Below are 18093 nucleotides of genomic sequence, written 5' to 3'. Positions count from 1 at the left end.
GATTAGCGGAAATATCGAAATGAAAACCATTAAAATCTTGCGGTTAGAACTCTTAGACGGGCAATCTAACACTGCGCATTTATTTTTGCTTAAAAATTTCAAAATTTATTTTGATTGTTGATAACATTGACGAAAACTTTCGATGATGCCAAAGAAACAAAGTTTAAAACTTTGGATGCTCCACAAAAACAAAGATTCTTAGCAAGACTCTAAAGACAGATAAATTTTCACTATCAAAATTGCTGATTTCAGAATTATGCAGATTTTATTAATATTATTTTGTCTTAAAGAAATAAATTAAAAATTCTAGAATAACGTCAACTTTATTTTTCTCCTTTTTAATTCGATGCCGATCTTGGTATGTTTCGAAATTCGAGTTTATTTGTAAAGTAACGTTGATTAAAAGCATAATTAAAATTTTCGTCCACCATCTCCTAAACTCTGTCAGTTAGTTTATTAGGGAGGAATGCGGCTTCATAAGCAATTCGAGAGAAAATAAAATTAAAAAAAAGGCCTTAAAACAAAAATAAGAAAATCATCATGAACATTTGGAACATTTCAAAAGTATTTTATACACTTATATACAAAATAAGTCAGCCTCGATATTTTACAACTAAAAATTAGACATGAATACAATGATGAGCAAACTTATAAAAGAGGCAATATAAGATATGGTGAAATTATACAATGAATAACGTGGAATTTGGCATACATAATCACGTGTTACTTTTGAACAAATAGCAAATAAAATATAATTTCTAATGGGACTTACTGTGTACAAAAATATGAGGGCACAAAGTTAAATCAGGACTGAGCTTCATGGCTGGATAAATTATATGCATCAATTTTCTGAAAGTTACAAAAAGGCGAATTCAGAAAAAAATGGTTCGTTTTATGAGCAAAAGAACTTAGTTCGCCTTCGCTTATAAATCTCCCTAACTCAGCTTAAAACAGAAGGTCTGCAAAGGCTGTTTGAACGAAGGCACACGATTTTGAGTCCAGATTTCGCAATTTTGAAGCAACAAACTCCCCCGTATACATCAAAATCATCTCTAGATCGCATACGAAATGGAGCAGTAGTTTCGATTGGCGTATCATTCCAAGAATTTACAGTATTTAAAATTGAAGATCCAGATGGCGCCACTGGATTTCTAGTTTCATTTAGACTATTTCTAGAAGAATTTTCAGGAACCAAGTAACGTTTACAACAGGAGGCAAAGGGTTTTTCATATGAGAAGTAACTGTAGGATAGATTGGTTCATTTTTTAATGCGTTTTCAAAACAGTTATTATTTGCTGCAGGTGGGATTGATGGATTTTCTTTATGAGACGGGGATCTGGGATGAATAATGTCATTTCTCGTTGAGCTTTCGTGGCCAGAAATGCTCAATTCTGGAAGCAAATGTGGATTTTCCATCTGAGAAGGAATTTTAAGTTTACTATTCGTTTTGCTCGATGAACTATGGACATTTTCAAGTTCATCAAGAAGAAACGCAGCGTTTTCAATGTCGTCATCTAGTACTCTATTTTCGTCTTTGTTTGAAAACATCCCCAATTCAGCTTTAAGTAACAGATCTGCAATAGTACTCTGAATGAAGACAATTGATTTCGAATCTAGATTTCGTAATTTTGAAGCGACGAATTCGCCGAAAACGTCAAACCTGTCCCTCGTTCGTGAATGAGACGGAATCTTACTTTGGATGGACTCAGTATCACGTGAGCTTTCAAGACTAGAACTACTTTGTGGCAAAGATGAGAAGTTCGATGGATTTCCAGGAAGCATAGATTCATTTCCACTATTGTTTTCAGAAATTAAGTCACAGGAATTCGTAGAAACGTCAGATTCAACTTCCACAGCACTCAAACATCGAGTTTGTGTAGATGCTTTTCCAACAACATGGGCTGGAAGTATTTTTGTATTAGAGTTTGAAGATTCTGCATGTGCCACATCCGATGTGTTTGCCCTTTGTCCCTCGAACTGTGCTTCGGAAGAACTATCGGCTATCGACGAATGAAATGACGTATCATCGAATATGCTAGATTCTAGTTCTGTTTCGATGATTTCTTGCTTGACAACGATGTCAGAGCTGCTCAAGAGACTTGTAGTCGCGCTCTTAGAATACTGCATTTCAACATCGGGCGTGTTAACTTCTTCATTCCTAGAGGGTAACATATTTGAATCGACGTTCTTCTGATCTATCAAGCTATTCACTCCTTTTTTCTTCTGAAAATAAGAACAAGAAATAAATTAGAAGAATTATGAACAACAGCAGTTAAGCTATAGTAATTAAGTTAAAAGGAAACAAAACACAGAAAGGTATCAAAATAATAAAAAAATTCATCATGGTATGAGGTAGATAGTTAGGTACTTTATTTACATCACCCTAGACTATTGGCGACGATCTGAGAGACATCCATGAGGATGATCCGAAAACATGCCATCGCAATTTTGATCCTCTGCATAGGGGATAGTTCCCCTGCTTAGATAGCCAGACGTCCTGCGCACGAAATCGAGCACTTTACGGTAGAACAGTTACGTGTAGTAAATGATCACTGGTGCAAGCTAAATCTCTCTGGTTTCAAAGTCCTCCAGGTTCCTATAACAAATTTTACTTCTGTGGATACTGAATTGGAGATTGATCATTCTCTGGTTCAAGTCAAAATTACAATCTGTGAATGTCTGCTATGAATGGGTCCGCCCTATAAACGGGCTATGACATGTGCGTGACTGAAGTCATATTCTTGCTCAGAGATGGCGCAACTTAAAAATAAGAAACGCACCCTCTACCTTAAATTCTCTTGGTTTGACCAAGCAGGCTTGCTGGTATTGGCAAGTAGCATTAGAAACAACAACAACAAATAAAATTTAAGTCTCTTAATGATCCTATCAGTATTCTGTCATCAGGATTGGAAAAAATCATCGATTGCGGCGCATTGTTGGAATCTTGGACATAAATTTAATTTCGTTAATTCGAAATTTTTTTCACCACTATCATCAGCTCATATTGATATACTGGAATCTTGTTACACTTATGATAAATGCCCTTGTTATCCAGGAGTTCCCTTGCCTTTAGGATTGTGTTCAAAATTACAATCGATTAAGTGAACATTGGTAGCCGAAAACTCAAAATTAAGTCGGCTGTTCAACGTCGGTGATAAAATAAAATAAAATATCTTCTGATATAAAATTAAATTATTATTTCAAGTCAAGAGACAAGAGTACTTTGTTTAAAACCAATATATCTTATGGAGACAATTATAATTCTTTCTGAGCCTAGCAAGTGCTTCAGAAAATATATCATACATATTTATCTTTTTTTATCTCTCTTTATATTTAAACTGTACTTAAAAAATGCTATTCTTATTATAAGTAATTTCGATATTTAGTAATCTCCTATTTAAAATAGACTTTAAAATTTTGTTCTTCATATTATACGCATTTATCGATTCGAGTTCGCTCTTATTTAAAACGCACTTAATTTTCCAACAAATATATTATACGTATTGAGCCATTTAATAACCTCTAATTTAAAATGAACTTAAAAAATGTTGCTCGTATTGCAAACATGTAGACATTCCAGTAATGTCTTATTTAAAATAGACTTAAAAAATTTTGTGCATCATATTATATGCATTTAGCCATAATAGTAAAATGTTTTTAAAAATGGACTATAATTTTTTTTTTTTTTTTTCTAGAAGTATATCACACACATTTAGCCGATACGGTAATATAATATGAATTGCGGTAATTTCATTTTCGGTAATCTAATATGAACTTAAAACTTTTTGTAGTCTGAATATTTTTATACTAGTATTAGTTGGAAAAATCTAACTAAAACTTACTTCTACAGCAGATTGAGATACAGTTACAAAAGCTGTTTCCTTTAGGTCATTTAAAACGCCTTGAAGCTTCTCTAATCTCATCTGAAGCCTTCTTTCTTTTTGTCTCAAATCTCTTATAATTTTTATTTTTTGGTAGTACTGCTCGATTGCTAGAGAAAGTAAAGCTTTTGCTTTGCTTGGAGATTTCATATCCTCTTCTGTGAAATCCCCAATATATCTACTCCTTTTAAGTATTGGAGAAGATTCTCCTAAGAAAAGTTATTTGTGGTGTATTGCAAATTATATTGAGCAATCACACATAGCCAATTTTTAAGCCTATTAAAAATAAACATTAACTTGCCATTATATATTTTGAGAAGTATTACCAAAATAAAATTTTCAAAGTCCATTTTTAGATACAAGTTTTAAAAGTTTAAACTACCTTAAAAAGAAATATGTTTATAAAATTTGTCAATATCAATAAAATTATAATGTGTTAAAGACTGTCCGTATTATGAGTTTTTCTTCTTCTTATATACTACAGCCTACCGCCAGCCAAAGTCTTCTCAGTAAGCTTTATAAAACGGACTCTATCAGACGCCGTGGTACACCGTACAATGTTTGACCTGATTGTTTGATCAATCTGATTGTTTGATCAATTTGACCTGATTGTTTGATCAATCTGACCTGATTGTTTGATCAAAAATGAAAATAAAAAGTATGTATTTTGGGGGTTGCAAAATATTATTAAAAAAAAAAAAAAAAAAACTATCGAAATCTGACCAAGAACGAAGAATGTAATAAATATCAAAATAGGTACAGTTGGAGATTGAAACTGAGAATCGTTTTATCAGTCATCAATTCTGTGTTGTTGTTTGTCACATTCGATTTCAGCACTATGATTTGACAAATTTTTATAGCCCATTTTTCCCCCCGCTTAAATATGAATGTGCAACTCGTACTGTGTATACTTTATGGTTTTCATTTCTGATAAGGATTTTATTAATACATACTAGGTGGTCCATACGGAACACCCTTAATACATAGTATATCTAATGTGACAGTTTACCTTGCAGTGGATCACTTTCATCCAAAATTCTTTTGATCGACTTTCTTTCTTCAGAATTGTCGTTTTGAAGGTTGGCTGGAAAGTTAAATATTGTTGGCACAGCATCATTTCTTAGCCAAGTTCCACCAAATTTATTTTTGTCAAAACAATCTGGAGCAAAATGTTTCCAACATACTGATAAGTGATCAGTGGCCGTCATGTTTTCGCGTCGCATACTTTTCACCCAAGCTGCTTTTCTTTCTTGATTTCTTGGAATCCTGTAAGATGAAATATATTTTTGATGCTTGTGTGAGATACTGTCTATCATTTGTGGTAAAATTAAAGAAAAGCGCCAAACAATATGACTTTTTCTCCCACAATGGAAAAGTAACAGCCATACATTGAATACATGGTTTTCTATTGTTGGCGAGAAAATCGTGTTGTTTGGCGTATTTATTTATTTTTTTGCTTCGCCAAAAATGATCGATGGAATTTTAGAATTTTTATTATTCATTCAATTACAAATTTCAAGTACATTTTTTTAAAAATCAATTACATACTATTGTTGATTAGCAGAATTTTGACCAATACGTATTCTAGACCAGTGCTCCAGGACCTTTTATAGCCGCGTACCGGTCAACGTTTGATAATTTTACTACGGCCACCTGACGGGGGGGAATTGATTGTTTAAATTTTAGATTGTGTATTGATTTTATAATTTTAATTTGATTGTTTTTAAGCATGCCTTCGAAATAAAATGCATGCGAGGTATTATTTCGATACGTGACGTCTCTCTGATCCCGGTTAACCTCGCATCTATGGAAAGTAGCACTATTTCGAGAGAAATACATCACAGTAAATAAAATAGAGCGGCCCGGCACCATTTGATCCACGGACCGAGGAGGAGGGGACTAATGTTCCAGACTACTAGACTTTTAGTTTTGAAATATGCATCTGGAAATTAAATCACTCAAATTAACTCAAGTGTTATCCTGTCACTGAGTAACGTACTTTTTTTTATGAAGCAGTCGAGATTCTTTTATGAATTAACATGGCGGATGCAAGCAATGCGCCTATGTATATGGGAAAGATTACTTCCATACACAATTAAAATGGGCAGGTAAGTAAAAGAACTAAGCTAAGACATCTCCATGCTATTCGCGATCGCAACGAACTATAGGGGGCGTTGTTGTATGAGACGGATACCTGCGATTTCCATATGAACAGTGATTCAGTTACTCTAGAGACGTCTTTAATGTAGCTCGTAAATTGCAACATTCCTTCTTTATTGTGGTTAATTAAATTTAAAAAAGAAAAATATTTGGTATTCTTTCTTATGCAAACGAAAACAAAATGGTATCTCTTTTTATTAGAGAAGGAATATCCAAAACACATCGGAAAAATATTTGTACATTAACAGAAAAAAATATGTATATTCTTATAAGAGTTAAAAGCTAATGCCCGAGAAATAATTTTACTAAATTTAATGATATAACATGAAAACTTTAAACTTTACATTCTATAGTTTTAAGAATCATATTACTTCAAAAATTAAAATGAACAGAAAGTATACATAAACCTTATAATTTTATGAAATTTAATTTTGTAAAAAAAAGTTTTTTGACAACAATTTTTATCAAAAAATTTCAAGTTTCAATAAAAAACATTATTTAGAAACTAAGAAACGTAAAATAAAGAATGCTAACGAAACAAAAACAATTCTTTTTTGTCGCCATTTTTAGTGCTACGAAAACTCGTCTTTGGGATTTGCCAAAAACAAAACAAGATGCAATTTTATTTTTTCAGGAGGGAAATATTTTACCGAAAAAACGAAAATTTACCAATCCCCACAACATGAAACTTTATCTTGGTAAACGTACGTTTTGGAAATGTTATTTCATTTGGAATCTTATTTATCAGAGTTCATATGGCGATATGATTGTTTTGAATCTATGCTAAACTCTATATCGGCTCATTTTCCACCGAAATCCGACTGACTACTTTGATTTTAAATAAAGTGATTTATTTTATGATTTGTCGCAAAAATTTTAAGTGTAGATTAGTGGCACTTAAAAACCGCCAAATCTGTAGCGGCGGTGGAGTTAATACGTAAGTACCGAATTTTTATTCCATACTTTTCTGAATCATATTACTTCAAACATTAAAATATACAAGAAGTATACATAAACACATAATGTTATACCATTTAATTCTTCAAAAAAAGTATTTTGACAACAATTTTTATCAAAAAATTATGAACTAAAAAATGGAAAATAAAGAATTCTTAGGCCAAAAAACGATTTTAAGAATTCTTAACATTGAAATAAAAACTTTCATATTGTTTCTTTTTTATTATTCTTATAGTTCTTAATCAGACGTAAAAAACCATTCTGTAGAGAACTATCATCAAATAAGAAAAAAAAATATTTACAAGCAAATTTTTTATTATAAAAATCATAACACTCACCTGTTTTATAAATCCGCAGAATTCCAACTGAAATGTTCTTCGTTTGATAATTTTATTTTCAAATAATATATGCATAGATTATCCCTTCATAACTTTTAGATAACATACCACACATCATAATTTTATAAATTTAAGATCTCGATATGAATTTGAATATGTAGCTTAAAAACAGAATAGCTGAATTCTAGTTGAAATTATTCCTTCAAAACAAAAAAAAATAATTACCAAGAAAACGATACAAATTTATTAATTATCAGCACAAATGAATCTATTTCAAGTAGTTCGGATGATTCTTTATTGTTGTTTTACGAATAATATAGATACAGAAATATATACTATTCTATAAAGAAGAACAATATTCTATAACTATATATTATACAGTTCTGTGCATATTCTGAATTCTTATTTATTCATTAGAATGACGAAAGCAATGCTGATTTCACTTTAATTTGTAATGAATTGAAGACAAAAAAAATTATTTTACCGTAATACACGCAATCTGTAACAGCAAGTGATCATGAAAATGGAAGTTATGTTGTTAATAGATTGTTGGTAATAGAAAGGTAAAAATTATCGAGAAATTGTTCTTCAAATGCTTGGCGTGTTCTGCTTCAATATTTGGCATGTTCTGATTAGTTTTTTTAAGAAGTTCTACCTTTTCCTTAGGGAAATTTTGCTTCTTATTTGCTGCTAATGAAACGGCGTCCGTCATTGCCAATGGCTTTGTGGGAACTATTGTCCGATATTTTCAGTCTCCCGCTAGATGGCGTACTCGAGCGTTGCGATCGCGAATCACGTTGATCATGAAGTTAATTTGACATAACGAATAAAAAATAATATAAAAGATCGTGCAGTAAATTCATTTTAAAGAGAGCTATCAGCTAGAAAACATAGCTGACGTTATTTTTAAATATTTGATATAAAAGAAAAAAAGTAATCTTTTGCAATTTAATTTTTATCAACGATGAGCTTTAAACTAGAAAGAAAAAAAAAATCTGTATTTGTTTTTCGCTTATTCCGCTCGAACAGTTCGAATTATCAGTATACCGAATTTCATCGCATTTGATCAGATGGTTTAGGAGTCTACAAGTAAAAAATTTATTCATTTTTACGCATTTAGATTTTATAGGGAGGCATTAGAAATTAAAAAATTACTGCTATAAACAATGTAGCAAAGTTACTGGAGTAGGAATAAAAAATAAGTAATTTTATAGGAAATTCTATTCGAAAGCATTACAAAATAAATATTATTGTTAAAAGCGTTTTAATAAAACTACTGTAGAATTAAGAAAATCAGTAATTTTATAAGAAATCCTACTGACATTGCAAATCAGAAAATAATTGCTAAAAACGTCTATAATAAAATTACCGTAAAAAGAATGAACTAAAAAATCATTAGTTTTATAGGAAATTCTATAGGAAGGCTACAAATTCGAAAAACATTGTAATATATTTACTGTAAAAAGAATGAACTTGAATGTTTTCAGTAATTTTATAGGAAAGGGAATTCTAAATAATACCATAATTAATATTACCTACCTATGAAATGTTACACTTTCACCTTTAATAAACGTTTCTTTGCATCCAAGAACGCAGCAGCTTCTAAGCATTTTTTTATGATTTCATAAACAATCAACAGGGTTCTTTAAACAAATAATATAGTCTTGTTCTGTCCTGTCACGTGGTAAGTAGTTGATTTCCGCAACTCTACCTGCATTTAGACTATTCGCAGCGCTCGAATACGCCATCTGGTGGGAGAAAACAGATTCCTGTCTAGAGCTTTTGCTTTCCGCTGATCAAATGTATGGGAAAATAGAAATGATGTATTTCTTCTCATTTAGGAGTGTCAAAAATTTATCCTAAATTTGGTATAGTTTAAAGAAGCGAGTTCAAGAAAACCTTTAAAAAAAACGATGAAATTTTAAATGTTTAAAAAAATGTTTTCAAAATGCAAACAAATTGTAGCACGACACGTAATGGACGAGTAATGTAGCAATAATTTGTTTGCATTTCGATATTTTGTAAAAAAAAAAAAAAATTTTTGTCCAGTTTTTAAAACTTTTTGGTTTAATTTAATATGATTGGTATAGAGAAAAGCGAGTTCAGGTAAACCTTAAAAAAACACGAAGTTTTAAATGTTTAAAAAATGCAAACAGATTATGGCAGGGTATTTATTGGAGGAGTAATCCAGCAATAAAGTGTTTTTATTTCGATATTTTGAAAAACTTTTTTTCTTCAGTTTATCAAACCTTATGGTTTAATTTGATATTATTGGTATAGTTTAAAGCTTTGAGAAAAGCGAGTTCAAGAAAACCTTGAAAAAAAAAACCATGAAGTTTTAGATGTTAAAAAAAAAATGTTTTCAAAATGCACACAAATTGTGGCAGGATACGTAATAGAGGAGTAATCCAGCAATTATATGTTTTTATTTCGATATTTTGAAAAAAAATTTTTTTTCAGTTTATAAAACCTAATGGTTTAATTTGATATCATTGGTATAGCTTAAAGCTTAGAGAAAAGCGACTTTAGGTAAACTTTAAAATACCTTAAAGTTTTAAATGTCAAAAAAAATGTTTTCAAAATGCAAACAGATTGTGGCAGGATACCCATTGGAGGAGTAATCCAGCAATAATTTGTTTGTATTTCGATGTTTTGAGAAAAAAAAATTTCAGTTTTTTAAAGCTTAGTTTTTTTAACTAATTTTGTAGTTGGAATTTGTTTTTGTTTCACTAAAGCATCAATATAATGTGATCATGTAAAATATTTTTAGTTGCCATTTCTTCTAAATGCTGAGTATCAGTCACCAATTTTGCACTACTAGCTAAAATGCGAACAATTCTTATTCCTTAACCTTTTTCCCTAGCTTGCCAAACTATCATTACAAAAGGAATGAGCTGATAGGCATTGAAAATCCTTACTGCTTAGTGCAATTTTGAGTTACATATAGTTTCTAAACTTAAATTTTTTTTATTAGTTTGAAAGAACAGCAGTGGATTGGAGGATAAAGCACTCGTTCTTCAATGAGGTCACAGGTTCGAATCACAGCGAAAGCTCATTGGTTCGAATTCTGGCTCCGGCTCCCACCGACCGCAGTATTAACGTTAAATATCCTGAATGGAAAACGGAGCAGGCCATCGGGCTTACCATGTGACATAAATACGGGAAAACTCCCTCAAAGAGTTCTTCACAAATGCTAGTTTTGTCTAATGCTTGATCCAAGAGTGTCCTCGTCTTCTGTATTGGGTTCAAAATTTACAATGATGCGTAGTGGCACATTGATAGACGTAAGGATCGGTTTTTGAACGCTGGATATAAAATAAAGTTAAAAATCAAGCAAACACTAACAAATAATCGGAAATTTAAAAATTCTTTTTTAATTCTCTTTGGTACAAAATAAGTTCAGAGTCTTGATATTTACAACTGACTAAATTTGAACATGAATACATGATCGAAAAATTAAACAAGAACAATATGAGACATGGTATGAACTATTATAAAACGTATAAAGTTGAATTTGGAATTTATGATCACAAGTTATTTTTGAACAAAATGCAAATTGGGTATGATTTCCATAGGAATTGGATCAGCACAAATATTTGGGGTGATTAAATTAAATCGGGTCTGAGGTTCAGAACTAGACACAACATTTTTCTGGGGGTTATTAGAAGGCAAATTCCAAAGAAGATTGTTCGTTTTGTTGGCAAAAAAATTGTGTTCACCTTCGCTGACAAATCTTCCCAACTCTCCTTTAAATATGAGATCTGCAAAGGCCGTTTGAACGAAGGCACACGATCTTGGATCTAGACTTCGCAGTTTTGAAGCGACAAACTCCCCGTAAACATCAAAATCATCTCTAGGTCGCATATGAAGTGGAATAGTAGGTTGGATATGCGTACCACTCCAAGAATTTGCAGTATGTAAAACTGGAGATCCAGATGGCAGCACTGAAACTCCAGTTTGATTTGGACTAGTTCTAGAAGAATTTTCAGAAACCGTAACACTTTCAACTGGAGGCAATGGGTTCTCCGTATGAGACGCAAGTTGGATTGGTTCATTACTCAAAACGTTTTCAGGACTGGTACTATTTGCAACTGGTGGTGATAATTGGTTTGTTCTATGAGAAGGAGATCTGTGTTGTATATCATCTCTCGGTGATCTTTGAGTAAGACTGAAATCTTGAAGAGTATTTTCTATGTGAGAAGAAGATCCAGGCTGGACATTCTCTTTCTCTGAAGAGCCATGGGTGTTTTTATTTGGAGATTTTCCAGCATAGTCTGTTTGTGCATCTGAAAACCCTTTTTCGCCTCTCTCTGAAAACATCCCTAATTCAGCTTTAAACAGGAGATCTGAAAAGGTGGTCTGGATGAAGGCACTGGATTTCGAATCCAGATTTCGTAATTTTGAAGCGACGAATTCGCCGAAAATGTCAAATCTGTCCTTAGATCGAAACGGAGGATTTGAATGAGAAGGAACTTTAGATTGGGTAGACTCATTAGTCCATGAACTTCCATGGCTGGAACTACCAAGTGAGAAAGAGGATGATCCTATTTGCGATGAAACTCCAGGTAGGATAGATTCGTTTCTACAATTTTTTTCAGAAACTACGCCGCAAGAATTCGAAGAAACATCAGGTTCAACCTTCACAGTTCTCGAAATCTGAGACTGTGTTGGTGCTGAGGAAACAACATCGTTATGTCCACCTGGAAGTATATAATCTGTATTGGAGTTTGAAGATTCTGAACATGTCACATAAGATGTGCTTGGTCTTTGTCCATCGAACTGTGCTTCGGAAGGGCCATCGGCAATCGACGAATGAAATGACGCATCATCAAATATGCTGGATTCTGATTCTGTTTCGATTATTTCTTGTTTGATCACGATGTCAGAGCTGCTCATGAGACTTGTAGACGTGCTATTAGAACACTGCCCAGCTGGTAGCACATTAGAATCGTTACTCTTCTGATCTGATGAGCTCCCTCCTTTCTTCTGAAAATGGAAATAAATATAAATTGAAGGACAACAACAGTTAATGGAAGTAAATGAGACAAAACAAGGAGCCTATCTAAATTAGGGATTAATAAAAAAAGCATAACATTTACAGGAAGTTCGAGATGAAGTTAATAAAAGAATAAAATTAGAATCAGCACAAAAAAAAGAAGTTTTAAGTATGATTGGGTTGAATGTGATGACACATAAATGAAATGCCTCCATATTGTTAATATAAGGCAGATCACAAGAGCTTTTTTTGATTTTGAAAATCGAAATCCATGTATTAATTAAATACTTTTATAATGGGCGAAATTTCATGAAAAAAAAAAGGATTTAAATCATTCTATTTAACATTTCATTAAAATCTAATAATATTATCAAAAAGGAAATTGATTTAAATACACAATATAGAAAATAAATATTTCTAATTAATAAATACATACAATTATTTTTTGTAAAAAATTTTAGAGCCAATTATTTTTTAGAATCTAAAACTATTTGTGTTTCTTAAAAATTTCTAAATTTGATCAGAAAGATTAAATAAAGTAACATTCCGAAACGACAGTAAAATAATTTTCAATTTTCAGAAGTTTTCTTCATTTTAATTAAGTGTGAATGCGTGAAAAAATTTCTATACACGGAATACAGTACACATAAAAATCGTAAATAAATTTATAAATAAATAAGTATTTACACAAAACATGGGAAATTTATTATATAAGTGAGCGTTAAATAAAGCTAATAAGTGTTTGCGTTTATAGATAAAATTCACTTTATTGGAATTCTCTTTTCCCCTGGCTAAAGACCAGGAGAAAGGTAAAAATTAATATTCTATTTTTTTACACCCCTATTTTTAATTAGTAAATTAGAATTTTTATAATATCAAAAATAACACAATCATGGAATCGATGTTTACCTTTGTTCTCTCTTATTTTTTCTTATAACTTTAAAAATATATATTTTTTATACTAGCGTTATATTTTTAAAATACTCAAAAATTCTTTTTTTAACTTCGCGGTATCTTTAAAGCAAAGATAAAAGAGATAATTCTATTTTATTGATCTATATTTTATTTTTATATTATCCAAAAATAATAAACTTAGCCACTTTTTAAAACATTAGTAATAAAATCTTCTTCACAATGACTCGTTTCAAATAGATCTAAAATCATATAGATCTAAAATCATATAGATCAAATAGATCTAAAATCATATAGATCTAAAATCATATAGATCAAATAGATCTAAAATCATATATATATAGATATATAGATCAAATATATAGATCAATATATAGATCAAATAGATCTAAAATCATATATATATAGATATATAGATCAAATATATAGATCAATATATAGATCAAATAGATCTAAAATCATATAGATCAAATAGATCTAAAATCATATAGATCAAATAGATCTAATTTATCTTCAATTATCATATACATTTTATTTTTTATACCCCTTATGCTATATGGTGATATAAAATTATTGAAGGAAAAAGAATAATTGACTAATTAGCAGCAAGCATAGAAATTTACATAATGTGGTATTATTTTCACTAAAATATACTTACATTTTATTCATTATACTTACATTTTATTCATTAAGACACAAAAAAAAATTTCGTGCATGAAAAATAATAATTTAAGAAATAAAATGGTGTGTATCTGCACCTATGATCAAATCAATGGACAAATCATTTAGTTGAGCACTAGTTTCTTAATGACATTTGTTTTATTTTTATTTTATTTACAGAACGTGTAACTTTAATCCACAAGAAAGACATGGGGAATACCAAGGGGAATAATCATGCATTTTCAAAAAGTCGAATTTGATAATAAGAATAATAAATTAATAAAGCGTATTTTGAAAATTTCTCAACAGAAAGTGTTTACTCCAATTGAATTATTAATATTTGATAAATGTCTTCAAATCCCTTAAAAACAGCACACAAAAAAGAGAAGAAAAAAATCAAATTAGGGAAATATATATGTCACAGTGTTAACAAAAAAAAAAAAAAAATTATAGTAAGGTGCGTTTAGGCACCTTTGGCCAAAAATTGGTAAACTCAAATTTAAATCTTGAGGTGAAAAAAATAGAAAGAGAATATATTTATACATTGTAAGATTATATATTTTTATATTGTTCTTCGCTTTTTGATCACGAAACAATCTAGAGAATATATTTATACATTGTAAGATAACATATTTTTATATAGTTCTTCCCTTTTTGATCACGAAACTATCTAGAGAATATATTTATACATTGTAAGATAACATATTTTTATATAGTTCTTCACTTTTTGATCACGAAACTATCTAGAGAATATATTTATACATTGTAAGATAATATATTTTTATATAGTTCTTCACTTTTTGATCACGAAACTATCTTGAGAATATATTTATACATTGTAAGATAATATATTTTTATATAGTTCTTCACTTTTTGATCACGAAACAATCTGCACTGAGCTCATATAATAAGAGGGTTATACTCCATAAAACTTTTTAAAAAATTGGCATGAATCATATTTCTTATCTTTTCTTACGATTTTTCACAGTAATTAAAAACTCAGACCAACAAGGGTCCAATTGTATTTTTACATTGATAATCACTTCGTAAAGACACACGAATAGAGAAAATTAAATACTAGGAGATAAAATAGTATCATATTATGTCCGATATCAATATATTGGACAAAATACGAAAAATAAGTAACAGTTTTGTCATATAATATATGTTGTTGTGTCATAATTCTGGAGAAAAAAATTTCGGTAGAAAACAAAAACCAAAATTTTTAAACTTCATTATTCCCAAATAAGAATAGAAAAATCAGGAACATTTCTTTCCCATTCTGATGCGCGAAAAAGGAAACTTTTAAATATAATAATAGAGAAAAAAAAATCCTTCGAACATTTCTGCAGAAACGAAATTTTTTCCTTCATTATTCTTTATTTTTCATTCTTTTCAAATAAGAATAGAAAAATCATGAACATTTCTTTCCCCTTCGATGCCCGAAAAAGGACTCTTTAAAATATAATCCTTAGAACATTTTAAATATAATTTCAGAGTAAAAAATTTCGAAAATTTCTGCAAAAAAGAAAACCTATTTTTTTTACTTCCTAAAGGAAAATTCTCTCTGCAAGAACTCTAACGTTCTGCGACAATGTCGCCGTGATTCTGGTATGGGGGAAATTACTATAAATAAAAATAAACTATTAATAGATACATAGGAGGATTGATTCGAAATATACGTCAAAGAAGTTTTACTATTTCATAAATGAAATCACTTCTAAGACAAATACGTAGCTGGAATAGCCACAACATCCTTCAATTATTATTATCTGCTTGCCGTCGGACTAACCGTGGGAGTTTTACCTCTAAATGCAACGCAAATGTTGGCTAATTCAATAAAAGTCCCCCTACAAGATAAGTTTTGTCTCAATGCAAAATCCAGACGTTTCTTTCAATAACCGGCTATGAATAACCTTCCTAACTCTGAGTTCAAGACATTTAATCTTCAACTTCATAACTTTGCAAATTTTGATCTTAACTCAGAAGACAAGAGAACTCCATGATCAAGCATTAGGACAAACTAGCCTTAATGGTGGACTTTTTTATGGAACTAACCCGCATTTGCGTTTCATGGAGTGGAAATCCACAAAAGTCTCTCACGGTTAGCCAGACGGCACGGGGATTCTGACCCATGACCCATTGAGGATATCCAAGAACTTCCCTGTCTTCTGGGTAGGGTTCAAAATTATAAGGCTACTTAGTTGAACATTGATGTTCGCTGGCTAAAAAATAGTTCCAACCCTGTGGGTTCTTATTGATCTTTTTCAGCCTCCCAAACTAATTAACAACTGGTTCACATTTGTCATACTTACAAATAGAACTTAATATGGACAGAAAAGTTTAAATTTATGTATAGATAAATACTATCTCACCTTTTTAGGCGGAAGTTTATTCATAATTTTCAACCTCTCTCTTTGCATATTCTTTCGTATATATGAAAAATCCAACTTACTCATTTCGCCGGAATACTTAAAAGCGTTTAGTTCTTCTTTTATAATTTCGGAGGGTTTTTCGAACAAATTTTCCGAAGCTTTCCTTTTGGTCGCGTTCGAAATCAATTGCCTGACCATAGACTTGTTGACGTCATGGTTATGATCAGAATCGAAGCGCACTATTTCCATTTCACTTTTGTCAGTAAACAGCTTTGCCCTGCACATCTTTTTGGTGCAGCGCCATTTTGTTGAAGTTGCAATCTCGCGATCTTTGTAGAATGTGTAGTTTGAAAACAAAATCAACTTTTTCCCGCGCGTGCTGTAGACATGTTCGATTTTGTCAGGCGTAGAAGTACTCATTTTAACAACTATCAGCTAGCGATTAGGAACTGCTGTTGCCTGGCGTCTGAATCGAATGAAGGGCAAACGACCTGAAATCTGGGGGAAGGGGGAAATTCATTCGCCGGTTACTGAAAGCAGGGACCGTCTCCTTTCCTATCGTCAACAGCCGGTGATAGCGGATTGCGCTAGTAGACTGCGCTTCTAATCTCTTATCCTCCCTTGAAAATGGTAGATGAACTGCGCCCAAAGCAATTCTTGAGAACATTCCTCTTTCACTCAATCATGCAGTAAATTATATTTTGATAAGATCGCCGTCTCGCCAACAATTATCGCCAGAATCAAGATTACAATTCTATTTTATGATCACATTAATAGTTTTAGGATTTACTTAGATATTTGTTTAGTTAAATATCGATTTAAAATCTTACTATCATTGCTATTTTTTATATATTATTATATTTATCATTGTTATTCTGTGCCCTTTAATATTATTCTTTCTTACAAGCCTTTCTTTCATCTTCAGAATAATATGAAACTCTAAATATTACTCAAAATCACAATAAGGTCTTATAATAGTTAAGTATCATTATTAATTTCTAATAATTAGCTTAAAATCTTTAATATTCGTTTAAACATTAATAGTTATAAGAATTCGGCCCATCACATTTTCTTTAAGTATTCGAAACTTTACATTAGCTTAAAATCTTTACGTTCACGTTTTACTCTATATTTACTCTTTAAGCTTTATTTATCTAATAGGAGGCTTCACCCCATGCTCGCTGGCGCTCGCCAACCCCCCAAACTGCTTTCGCAGTTCATTTCGGATTGCTTCGCAATCCGATGCTCGCTTCCCTCGCTCATTGGATACGTTCTTAACGTCTAGCTTTTGTATACTTTTTTGAACACTGAAGTTCCGAAAACTTTTCACTGTAGAAAATTCTAAACCTGTGCATTTCAATATTAATTTGAAATTGCAAACAGTTCACATATTTTTCTTAATCACACTATTCTAGATTTCAGTTGTTGAGAAAAGTAACTGTTGTAAGTTTTGTTTTAAACTCTTTCCCACCAGAGGGCGAGAATTCACCCGATTAGACATATGATGCTCACTACGTGCTCTTGCGCGCCGAATCCAATCAATTAAAAATGAAAACTGTCGCCAGCGCGAGAAAAGAAATATCATCGGTTTTATTGATACATACGTACGTATTAGCGTTTTATATAATACTAGGAGGCTTCGCCCCCAGCTCGCTGGCGCTCACCAACCCCCGGAACTGCTTTCGCAGTTCATTCCGGATTGCTTCGCAATCCGATGCTCGCTTTGCTCACTCATTGGATACGCTCTTAACGTCTAGCTTTCGTATACTTTTTTGAACACTGAAGTTCCGAAAACTTTTCACTGTAGAAAATTC

The 18093-nt window shown here is 31.4% G+C and overlaps 3 protein-coding genes across 18 annotated transcripts in view; 1 reads left to right on the top strand and 2 right to left on the bottom strand.

Annotated features, from left to right (window-relative positions):
• LOC107450680 (uncharacterized) overlaps positions 1-18093 on the top strand; it is a 147274-nt gene that overhangs the window by 42516 nt on the left and 86665 nt on the right. The gene's annotated exons all lie outside the window — the stretch shown is intronic.
• Positions 553-10413, bottom strand: LOC107450602 (uncharacterized). Of its 2 annotated transcripts, none has more exons than XM_087164366.1 (3): positions 8876-10413; positions 4891-5147; positions 553-2223 (listed from the first exon to the last, which is right to left on the bottom strand). In XM_087164366.1, the coding sequence occupies exons 2-3, from the start codon at positions 4996-4998 to the stop codon at positions 1162-1164; spliced, it is 1170 nt and encodes a 389-aa protein (XP_087020492.1). In that variant the 5' UTR covers positions 4999-5147; positions 8876-10413; the 3' UTR covers positions 553-1161. The 2 variants fall into 2 exon arrangements, with proteins under 2 accessions (XP_087020492.1, XP_087020493.1); XM_087164367.1 differs by lacking the exon at positions 8876-10413 and adding an exon at positions 7821-8521.
• The window catches only part of LOC107450690 (uncharacterized), a 56052-nt gene continuing 48648 nt past the window's right edge, over positions 10690-18093 (bottom strand). For 14 of the 15 annotated variants that reach the window (XM_043050549.3, XM_087164357.1, XM_087164362.1 and 11 more), the window contains one exon: positions 10690-12322. In XM_043050549.3, the coding sequence (XP_042906483.2) occupies positions 10871-12322 (1452 nt within the window). In that variant the 3' untranslated portion in view covers positions 10690-10870. Of the gene's footprint in view, positions 12323-16279; positions 16882-18093 lie in introns of those variants that run through there. The other variant, XM_016066607.5, reaches the window with a different exon arrangement.

Source organism: Parasteatoda tepidariorum, chromosome 5 (genome assembly GCF_982258835.1).
Source record: "Parasteatoda tepidariorum strain Cologne lab strain chromosome 5, Ptep-v5.0, whole genome shotgun sequence".
Taxonomy (NCBI): Eukaryota; Metazoa; Arthropoda; class Arachnida; order Araneae; family Theridiidae; genus Parasteatoda; species Parasteatoda tepidariorum.
This window is presented reverse-complemented; position numbering and strand designations above follow the sequence as displayed.

Excerpts from the sequence above, each read along its gene's own strand:
- LOC107450602 (XM_087164366.1), bottom strand. The coding sequence starts at position 4,998 with ATGATGCTGTGCCAACAATATTTAACTTTCCAGCCAACCTTCAAAACG. Across the intron at positions 2,224-4,890 it reads TGAAAGTGATCCACTGCAAG|AAGAAAAAAGGAGTGAATAG; the intron begins GTAAACTGTCAC and ends TCTTATTTTCAG.